General features: G+C 41.9%; 1 protein-coding gene across 1 annotated transcript; it reads right to left on the minus strand.

Moving 5' to 3' along the window:
- Nucleotides 1-9,058: 9,058 nt before the first annotated feature.
- Nucleotides 9,059-9,679, minus strand: LOC130868532 (histone H2B-like). Its single transcript, XM_057760717.1, has one exon. The coding sequence runs from the start codon at nucleotides 9,677-9,679 to the stop codon at nucleotides 9,059-9,061; it is 621 nt and encodes a 206-aa protein (XP_057616700.1).
- Between the last annotated feature and the right edge of the window lie 1,377 nt (nucleotides 9,680-11,056).

Here is an 11,056-nt window from a genome sequence, read left to right on the forward strand (position 1 = left end):
GCCCATTTTCCCAGTTCTGTGTCTCTGTATTACCCACTACCCGCTACAAAAAGAAGGCGCTCCGACCTAAATTGAGAGCAGCACATATTTAAGGGCATAAACATAAGTACTGATAGGACATTTTAAGCAGAGTACAGACAGATATTGATCAGCTATTAAGAGCACTTGTTGCGTCTTCAACAAGGACCTGGGTTCAGTTCCCAGCACCTACTTGTTAACTCCCAACAATCTATAACTCCAGTTTCAGGGGATCTGATGCCATCTTTTGACTTCCAAGGACACCACACATGTGGTACACATACTACATGCGGGCAAAACATTTTTACACAAAAAATTAAGTAAATAGAATACATTTTGAGAGCATGACCTTTTAGCAAAATGGCAACAGGTTTCCCCTTAAGGTCTATGTTCCACAGTCATGAGATTTTGATCATTTACAGTACCAGCACGAAATTCTTCCCGTGCAACAGGCCCCATATCCTCTTAGAAAGTAGTTGGTTACTCAGATTACCATCATGCCAATACTGCACCAGTGGGCACATCTTGCCAGACGGTCAGTATTACAACTTGCAAGGTCTGGCACTGGATAAGGCCATTAGAGATTTTTGTCACCCAGCAGCCTATATAGTACTTTCTGGTTCCGTGTAAGCTAGCTAGCAGGAAGCTTCGGGTCTACTGAAGTTAATTTCTATAAACCCTGTATCCAAACTGAGTGATGTTTTCAGGAATAAGGTCTTGTATCTAGTTATGGTGGGCAGCCAAGATCAACTGCAACAGCCTATATTGTTTTAGGAGCATCCCTGTCCTGACTCATAGGAAGGTATTCCGTGTCTAGTATGAAGATCATTTGCCTTGGTCAAGCTAGCTGTGTCCCTGTGCCACATGCTTTAAGACTGGCCCCAAAAGAGAGTAAATGAGCCACTTACTATTGTGGGAGGAGTGGAAATGAGCTCTGTAGCTGGTATCCCTGTGGTGATAGTTGTTGTAAGAGGCTGCTAGTTTGTTCCCGGCTGCTCAGCTCCGAAATAATCACACAGAAACTGTATTATTTAAATCACTGCTTGGCCCATTAGCTCTAGCTTCTTCTTGGCTAACTCTTACATCTTAATTTAACCCATCTCCATTAATCTGTGTATCGCCACGTGGCAGTGGCTTACTGGGTAAAGTTCCGTCCAGCTCCAGTGGGGCTACATGACTTCTCTCTGACCCCGCCTTCTTTGTTCTCCCAGAATTCAGTTTTGTTTTCTCCGCCTACCTCTATTCCCTGAGCCAGCCCAAGACAGTTTTCTCTATTAACCAATGGTATTCACAGCATACAGAGGGGAATCGCACAGCAGATAGTGGCCAGAACTTATGAGTCTCAGTCCACAGGCTTTTCTATCTCACTGGAAAGTGGTACCAGTCAGAGATCTTTACTTACCTATGAGATTTTTAACTAACCGCCATGCAAACACGACAGTGAGGAGAGTCCAAAGGAGACAAAGGAGAGAGTTCCCTGGCTGGGCCACTAAAATATTGTGTCAGGAAGGACAATTCAAGATGTGGAAGTAAAAGAGTTTACCAGACTACAGCTGATGAAAAAGTTTTAATATGGAATAGGCGCTGTATATACGAACACAGTGGGCAAATTCTGAGAGGAAGAAAATGAATGAATGAAAGAATGACGCTGTTGAGAGGAAATAGAGGCCTTTTACAGCAGCTGAGGAAAGTTGGAAACATGCACAAGAACATGTCAGCCAAAGTTCCAGTCTGAATTGGAGGAGGGGCCCAGGAGGCCCCACCCCCAGCTGAGAATCTATTGGCAGTTGGTGACTGCTGGCAGAGGAACAGTCAGTTTGTTTTCGGAATGCGGCCCCTGGAACATTGTTCTTGCACCAGGGAATGGCTCTACAACTATGTGCATAAGGGCAGTACTAATTTGACTCTGTGAGTTATAAGAAAGAGAACATACAATTGGGAAGAGGGTGCAGTACGGTTGGTATCTGCTAAGACTTGCAGCAGGGAGTGGGAGGCAGGTGTGTTCAAATTATATTTTATTCATGCCCCAAATCCTCAAAGAATAAATTTAACTTTTTTTTTTTTTTTTAAAAGAAGCTGCCTGAAGTCCCTTCGGGGCCATTTGCATAGTTTAATTTGAGTAGCTAAGCCTAAAGCTCACTCTCCTGTTATATAGTAAATTTTATTGCACTGTTTGATTAATTCTTCCCTGGCTTTTGGAGAGGGTCATTAGGATTTAGGCTGTGATTATTTGTGTAAGACATCACAAATCGCTGGATCAGGCTTCAGGCACCTAGGGTCTGACTGTGAGAAAGAGAGGAATTTTGTTCTGTATTTTTTGACATTTTCTTTTAGGCCCCCCCATATAAAGATAATGACACTTCCTCTCGAGGGAACTCTGTACTTCTATAATGGATCATTTTACCTCCAGGGCTCTTCTTGGAATCTGAAGAGGCTTCTGCTTGACTGTGTTTAGACTCAGTTCTTTCTCTCTCCTGCCTCCTTTGCTCCTTCACCGGTGAAGACACTATACATAATGTCTCAATCAGAGTGCCAGCCGTATAATGTCCAACAAAAAGATCTTTCTACCATTTACTGTAGTACTGAGTCTTAGAATATGAAGAAAGGCAAGCTGTGGCCCTTATCCCTTGCTACGCTGCAGCTGAGTGGAGAACTAGTCCCAATAGTGGGTCATTCTGAGTGACTCTTTACGGCAGACAATATTTCATCAAGGCCATGAAGCACCCATCTTGGGGGCCCAAAGAGTAGGAAGAGGAGACACCGTGCATCGCACACTGCCTCCGTTCTTCCATGAAATGCTCAAGACAGCCTTTCTGTAGGGGAGGAATTCACAGGATGCCCCAGTTTTCAGGTCTGGCTTACTTTTCACAAATCCCCAAGTCAGCAATGCTCACAGCTAGCAAGGCAACAAAGCACTTTTCAAATACTCCCTAGCAACTCCCCATCGTTATTCAGAGCGGGTTTATCTATGCATAAAGCCCTAAAGTGAGGCTCAGGAAAGAACAGGTCATCCTCCCTTATCTCAACTGTCAGTCCTAAGCAAACAGATGGGGACCAGGCAGTCAAGAGTGCATCCATCCACATGGCTGTTTGGAACAGAGCCTACATCCACTGTTTCTCTTCACCAGAGGCGTGACTTCCAGAACTGAGAGTCCAGATAGTCGGTATTCACTACTGGTTGCAGAATGTTTCCTGCCCATACCTCACAAAAAGTGGTAGGCCCTTTTCTCCAGAGGAGAACGCTGAGGCTTGAATATAATCTAGTAATTTACCCAGTGTAGTAAATTCAGTAAGAGGCACAGCTGGGAAGCCCAGACTGCATCTAACCCAAAACCTGTGTCCTTTATTACTCTTGCTATAGTAGAGTCCAGTCTCGCTGGCTCATATCTGTCATAGAATCCAAATAGGCACACCTTTCTCCATGAATGGAACTCCATTTCAACATTTGCCTCAAGGAAACCAAGGCACCCAAAGTGATAGAGAAAACGTCTTGAACAAGATATTGAAAGTAAAGTATTCCCACTTCTCCATCAACTATTGTGATCTGCAAATCCTCAAGACCTAAGAGATGTCCCCTTCAAACCTTATTCCCTCTAGGGTGTGACTGGACTTTATGGTTTGTGATGTCTTACACAAATAATCACAGCACATTCAGATGACTTAATGTATAATTTTTCTTTGTCTCTCCGTAGGGGGTTAACCATTAAATCCAAAAATCGTGATATTTTCAGTAATGAAAAGAGTGCTGTGTATGATTGTGTAGGACCAAAGAGGTAGAATATATAATGCTTTGCTAACTTCCAATTTTAAATTTTTTAAATGTTAATGAAACAGGGATAACAGTTGCTGAAAGCCATTGGATTATGGGGAAAAAACTGCTGAATCAAGTCAGACCATGTATTTTAAATGATTTAACATTAAAGTAGTCCAGAGAAAGTATTAAGTTAGGGCTGAGGTTATGCCTCGCTTCCACAGGAGATAAAAAAAAATGTGGATTCCATCAAAACTGATAAAATCCCACATGAGCAAGAGGAATCTCTCTGATGCTTCAGCTGCTGAGATGCCTCTGGGAAACCAAAGACCTTTGGAGCAGACAGCAAATCCTCCCACCTTGGGGGGCAGCTTAAGAATTTATGTGACAACTGGGCGGTGGTGGTGCACGCCTTTAATCCCAGCACTCGGGGAGGCAGAGGCAGGAGGATCTCTGTGAGTTCGAGGCCAGCCTGGTCTACAAGAGCTAGTTCCAGGACAGGAACCAAAAAGCTACAGAGAAACCCTGTCTCGAAAATCCAAATAATAATAATAATAATAATAATAATAATAATAATAATAATAATTTATGTGACAAAGAGGAGGGAAATGACTCAGAAACTTGAATGCTACAAATCTGGTCCTTGATATTGTGGTAATTATACAGGTGACAAGGACAAACTATACATATTGGGCTTTTATCTCCAATTCTCCAATTAACATAGCAGTGGGTTGGGGAGATACGGATATTCCTGTAGTGGTTACTGAATCTTCATGGCTACCTGGTCCATATGACAACAGAGGTCCTTCTCAGCCAACGGAGGAGGGTGGAGTGATTGACAATTACACTGTGGGAGTACAGGGAATTCCCATTTGCATGGGAAATGGAACTCAGTGCCTAAAAGTAACTTCTCAGTTATGGCTATCAATAGTCAATACTACCGGAGATTATCTTAAGTTTTATATGCTTCAAGTATCTGGTTTTAAAGGGCAGGAGATTAGTGCTACTAATTCCATAAATCTATCATTCTGTGAGATATGGGTTACCTACAAGGAATCTGATTGGCTGAATTAGCAATCATGTAAGAGTGAGAAGCCTCGAGTATTAATATCGCCCAAGGAGACGTCATAGACTGGAGCTCTTCTGGGCTTCACTTCAAGAAAAATATTCTCACTCAGAGCTAAGATGGAGCCGGGTGGTGGTGGCGGACGCCTTTAATCCCAGCACTTGGGAGGCAGAGGCAGGCGGATCTCTGTGAGTTTGAGGCCAGCCTGGTCTACAAGAGCTAGTTCCAGGACAGGCTCCAAAGCTACAGAGAAACTCTGTCTCGAAAAACCAAAAAAAAAAAAAAAAAAAAAAATCAGAGCTAAGATGGAAATGACATAATTTTAATGCATGGAGTTGGAATAGCAAATCCTCTCCTGCAATTTGGCAATTTAATTCAGACTAACATGTGGAAATTGACAAGTGCCTCCCACTCTCTTAAGGCATGGGAAGGAAAATTAAACATTAAGGATTAGAATAAATCAGCCATCAGCCATAATATATATCTTACTTACTATTGAAAGGGCCTGTTAAAATAGAACCCTAAAAATTACAGCATCACTTGTGAACGCTGTACCCTTCATACCTGTGTTAACTGTAGTATAGTTTTTTTTTTTTCCTTTTTCTTGTTTTTTTTCGAGACAGGGTTTCTCTGTAGCTTTGGAGCCTGTCCTGGAACGAGCTCTTGTAGACCAGGCTGGCCTTGAACTCACAGAGATCCGCCTGCCTCTGCCTCCCAAGTGCTGGGATTAAAGGCATATACCCACCCAGCTAACTCTAGTTAAATTTGACTTTTAAGAATTTATATATACTAAGAGCAAGGCCAGCAATCTGGATACCAGTGAGGTGGTTGAGCCATGGCAAGACTCTCCTGTGATGCTCTTGTGCAGAAGTTCACTGAGAGGCTATTGAAAAGAACACGCTGAATGGTTGGACTGGTTGTTGTGGTTACCTTGGGGATCATAGCATTGACAGCTACAGCAGTGACAGCTGGACTGGCGCTTCATGAAGCAATCCAAATTGTTGAATTCGAGAGTGGCATAAGCGGTCAACAGAACTTTGGACTGCACAAAATAAAATTGATAATGAGATAATAGTAAATGAATTAGCTGAATTAAGGCAAATTGTTATATTGTTAGGGGATTAGTTAGGAATTTTGAAGGAGCAGATAAAATTAAAACGTGATTGGAATGTTTCTTCTTGTATTACCCCCTGAAGATCTAAGGAATGCAAGTATGATTGGGGTAAGGTTAAGATGCATTTGTTGCATCTCCCTAATTCTTCTCAAATGTTCTATGATTTACAGAAAGAAATTAGGGAGACTTTTACAAAAACGTTACCCAATATGACAGGAATGGATAGTATGGAAAGTCTTGCAGATACCATAGCTCCATTCAACCCTATGAATCACTTTAACAGAACTCTTAATGTAGCAGATGCTATTCTTGTCCTAGCAATAGAAGGCTTACTAGTTTTCAAATGTGTTTTGACCTACTTATGAAAGATTATAAGACAGATAGAGATAAAAAACATATGTACTATGAGGGTGCATAACCTTCTAAATAATTAAATTTTGTACAAAGGAGAGGGAAATCTGTGGCAGAATTTCCTACCAGCCTGGCACCAGAGGGTTAGCAAGCAACCCCCCGATACTAGCCATAAACCCTGCTGGGCCATACCTGGCTTACTCTAGCTTCAGAGTTAGCACCCAGCCCTAATCCACCCTTTGTGTTACAGACACCTTTAGTTGCCCTATGTGAATCTTGTCTGAGAGTTTCCCATGGATACAAGGGAGGAAACCCAGAAAACCATGGTACCTCCTGAATCCAGGTATTTGCACTTGACATTGTATATTTGGAAGCTTCATTCAGGTTGTTGTGAGCTGATGGAAATGTACTGGCTAAAGTGTACACACAGGGAAAAATAAAAATGCTGAAGGGATAAGGAACGTGCTTCAGTTCACTGAGGCTGGGGAACCCTGCTGCTGCTAAGGCTAAGTGTCTCCAAGTCTTCATTTCATGGACCCCCATGAACCTGCACATCTGTGCCACAATACCTGTGACAAAAAATGATGCCTAATGCTATTCTTCTGTTCTCCTAGATCAGTTCCTGGCTCATCTGTAATCAGAGAAGCTTCCTCCTGCAGCAACTAGGAACAAATACAGAGACTCACAGCCAGACATATGTGGAGAGTGGAGAGACCTTGGAGCAATCTGCTATAAATGAGACGTCTTCATCAAATTACTCCCCTCATGGCTCAGGGAAGCTAGTCCTGGTCAAAGAAGGAACAGGGAGAAATTTATGATTCAGAGGAGGTAGAGAACACCAAGAAAACAAGGCCCTCTAAATCAAGATGATACACACACATATGAAGTCACAGAGAGACTGAGGCAGCATGAAAAAGGCCTACATGGGCCTTCACCAGTTGGGGCCCAAGAGCTGAAAAGAGAAGCCGACATATGCCCTCATCCCTAACCCAGAAGCAATATCCTATTGATAACTATACTTATAAATGAAAAATTGGTTTCCTCAAAGGGAGTCTTACTGGGGAAACAAACTATACTCTTTTTTTTCTAGTTCCTATAGGTTACTCTTTTTTATTGATTTTTATTGAGCTCTACATTTTTCTATGCTCCCCTCCCTGACTCTCCTCCCTTTCAACTCTCTCCCAAGGTCCCCATGCTCCCAATTTACTCAGGAGATCCTGTCTTTTTCTACTTCCCACGTAGCTATATATGTCTCTCTTAGGGCCCTCATTGTTGTCTAGTTCTCTGGCACTGTGATTTGTAGGTTGGTTTTTTTTTGCTTTATGTTTAAAAACCACTTGAGTGAGTACATGAGATAATTGTCTTTCTGTGTCTGGGTTACCTCACTCAATATGATGTTTTCTAGCTCCATTCATTTTCCTGCAAAATTCAAGCTGTTGTTATTTTTTTCTGCTGTGTAGTACTCCATTGTGTAAATGTACCACATTTTCCTTATCCATTGTTTAGTTGAGGTTATTATATATATAATATAATACATATATTATATATTATAATCATTACATTATTATATTAATATTTTATGTTATATATTATAACACTTCAGAAGTCTGTTTTCTATTGAGAGATAGAAACGAGGTAGATCCAGATGGAAGGAGATGTGGGAGAATGGGGGGGAGTGGAGGGAGGGTATTCATAATCAGATTTTATATATATTATAAATGCTTGGCCAAGATCTCAGGTTTATTACAACTTAACCCATTTCTATTAATCTGCATTCTTCCATGTAGTTTGTGGCTTTACCTGTCCTTCAGCCTGCCCTGCTCCCTCTGTGGCTCCCAGTGACTCCTCTGACTCTGCCTGCCTTCCTCCCAGAGTCTACTGTGTCTGGCTGTCCTACCTTATATTTTCTTTTCTTTTTATTTTTTAGCAATCTATCATCTACCTACCTACCTACCTACCTACCTACCTATGTATTTATTTATTTGCATACTGACCACAGTTTCCCCTCCCTCTACTCCTCCTGTTCCCTCCCCTACCTCCATTCTACCCTCATCCTCTCTTTCTCCATCTCCATTCAGATGGGGTAAGGCCTCCCATGGGAGACAACAAAGCAAGGCATATCAAGTTGAGGCAGGACCATGCTCCGCCCCTTTGTATCAAGGCTGGGCAAATTATCCCACCATAGGGAATAGCCTCCAAAGAGCCAGTACATGCATCACAGACTGGTCCTGGTCCCACTGCCAGGGCTCCCACAAAAGATGAAGCTACATAACTCTGACCCAGAAACAGAGGACCTAGGTCCCTTGCTGGCCCCCTTGCTGTCAGTCCAGAGTCTGTGAGTTCCCATGAGTTCAGTTCAGCTGTCTCTATGGGTTTCTCTGTCATGATTTTGACCCCCTTGTTCATATAACCCCTCCTCCCTCTCTTTAATTGGGATCCTGGAGCTCCGCCCAGTACTAGTCTGAGGATCTCTGCATCTGCTTCCATCAATTACTGAATGAACTGCTTTATATTTTCAATAAAATGAAAAAGTGACATAGTACAACCTAATTTAAAAAAACTACCACTTTCCTGATGTAACCCCAAATAAATCATGAGTCGACATATATTCGAACAAACAACATTTTATTAAGTTAATTAGGAAAGCTTAAAAGTGTGGGAGGGTTCCTGAGGTCAAACTCGAGCTGATGCTACACCTCTCTTAGGAGAAGTGGTGGCTCTGAAAAGAGCCTTTGGGTTTTGAAGAAGTCGAAGCCATTCACTTGGTAGAGATGTACCGGACCATGGCCATGGTACCTTCAGTTATTGCTCGCTCGCACATCTCTCCAGTAAGAAGAAGGCGTACTGCACTCTGGATCTCTCTGGAGTTGATAGTCGTGCTATTGTTTAGACGGGCCAGGTTGCTTGCTTCCGTCGCGATTCTCTCAAACATATCCTTTACGAACGAATCCAAGATGCTTACAGACCTCTGGGACAGGGTGAGATCCACATGGACAAGTCTCAGCACCTTGGGAAAGTAGATGGCGAAACTGTTCCTACGGCGGCGTCTGAAGAGACGGGCTGCTCTAAGCTCTTTTTCCTTCATGCATTGGCGCTGGAGATGGCGGAGAGAGCGGCGATGCTTCTCTCTTTTCTCTGACTTCTCCGGCTGCTGCTTCTCCTTCTTTGAGATAGCTTTTTTAGGCTTTCGGACCTTGACAGCTTCCTCAGATGTATCAGAGGCTTGCTCGTCCACAGCCATTGGCTCCTCCACAGAGGTTGACTCCTGCCCAGTGTCCATATCTGAGGCACCTGCCACAGAGACCGAGGGAGTCGCCATGAACAGATAAGTCAGAAAATGGCCGTTTGTGAGGTAAGTGACGTACTGTGCACGAGGCATTACGACGCGTGACAGACCAACTCGACATCTGATTGGACAACGAATCCGTTAGAAAGCCACTATGCATATTGAGTGTGATTGGATGGTTCCTAAGCCTGGTGACATGTTACCCAATCAGAATAGGAACTCAATGATTCGCTAATCTTCTGGTTGGCAACTGGCACCCTGGACCCTTCTAATTTCTCTATGAGAGAAAGATACCCATGGGCACATTGTAACATTATAGGATCATGTCAGGGGACTGGTGTCACACCATTATGGCTTTGAAAGACAACTGAAAGAAAAGATCCATAAAGAACATACATCAGTTCTGACACCTTTCAAGAGCCTGAGTTCAGTAATTCAAGTCTCTTATATTAAGCAAGTTTGGGCCATTACTCACTCTTTAAAAATAGTAAAATATATTTTATTTTTGGAAGTTAAAATTACATCATTTCCCCTTCCATTTTTTTCTCCAACTCTTCCCATGGCTCTCCCCTCTCTCAAATTCATGCTTTCACTCTCATATTCACAACCTGTTCTTCTTTGTTGTTACACACAGAAAGAGACATAATGCACTTTATATGTGTGTGTCTATATATTTCATATGTATTTATGTATGGATATACATGTAATTATCTATATTATATGTATTTCTAAATGCTTATATATATTTCTAAATACATGTGTGTAAACGTATGTCTATTTTCACATATATTAATGTATGTAAATACATACATATATCTAGATATTATATATTCTTAAATGCTTATTATTTCTAAGTATGTATATATGTGTGTAAAAGTGTGTGTCTATATATTTACATATTCATATATATATGTATATGCCTATACGCATTCCATATATTCCTAAGCATTTATATATATTTATATGTATATATTTCTAGATGTGTGTGTATACCAAAATACTAAAATACAAACAAATATGAGTTCTGAGGAAGATGCCTTCTATCTGGAATTTAGTATGTATGAAATTTATTCAGAATACAGGCCTAAGGAAAGGATAAAGAGGCGGAAAGAGGTCAGCGTTGGCAGAAGCAGTTGTGTATCATTGATGTAGTTCAAAGTATTCTTTGATCTCCAAAACAATGCTGGAAGTAACATGATCTGCCTTTATGTAGAACAAACAGCACTGCTACACTCACCTGGACCAGTCCTGGAAGTGGTCTATTTGGAAATGTGTGACCTTGGGGACATCAGCTCTATGCAGTCAGGTCATAGCCGAAGGCACTCATAACTCTTCAGCAACTGTCGCAATGGAGCTTTCCTTGAAGGAACTGCTGGAAGTCCAGAGATATGTCTATTGTAACTTCATTCTTAAGTGAGACTTTGGTTAAGGATACAACGTTAGGAGGATAACTCTTATCCTTTAGCATGT

Source organism: Chionomys nivalis, chromosome X (assembly GCF_950005125.1).
Source record: "Chionomys nivalis chromosome X, mChiNiv1.1, whole genome shotgun sequence".
NCBI classification, from domain to species: domain Eukaryota; kingdom Metazoa; phylum Chordata; class Mammalia; order Rodentia; family Cricetidae; genus Chionomys; species Chionomys nivalis.

Bases quoted from the DNA above. Each gene is read 5' to 3' on its own strand.
- LOC130868532 (XM_057760717.1), bottom strand. From the start codon at position 9,679: ATGCCTCGTGCACAGTACGTCACTTACCTCACAAACGGCCATTTTCTG.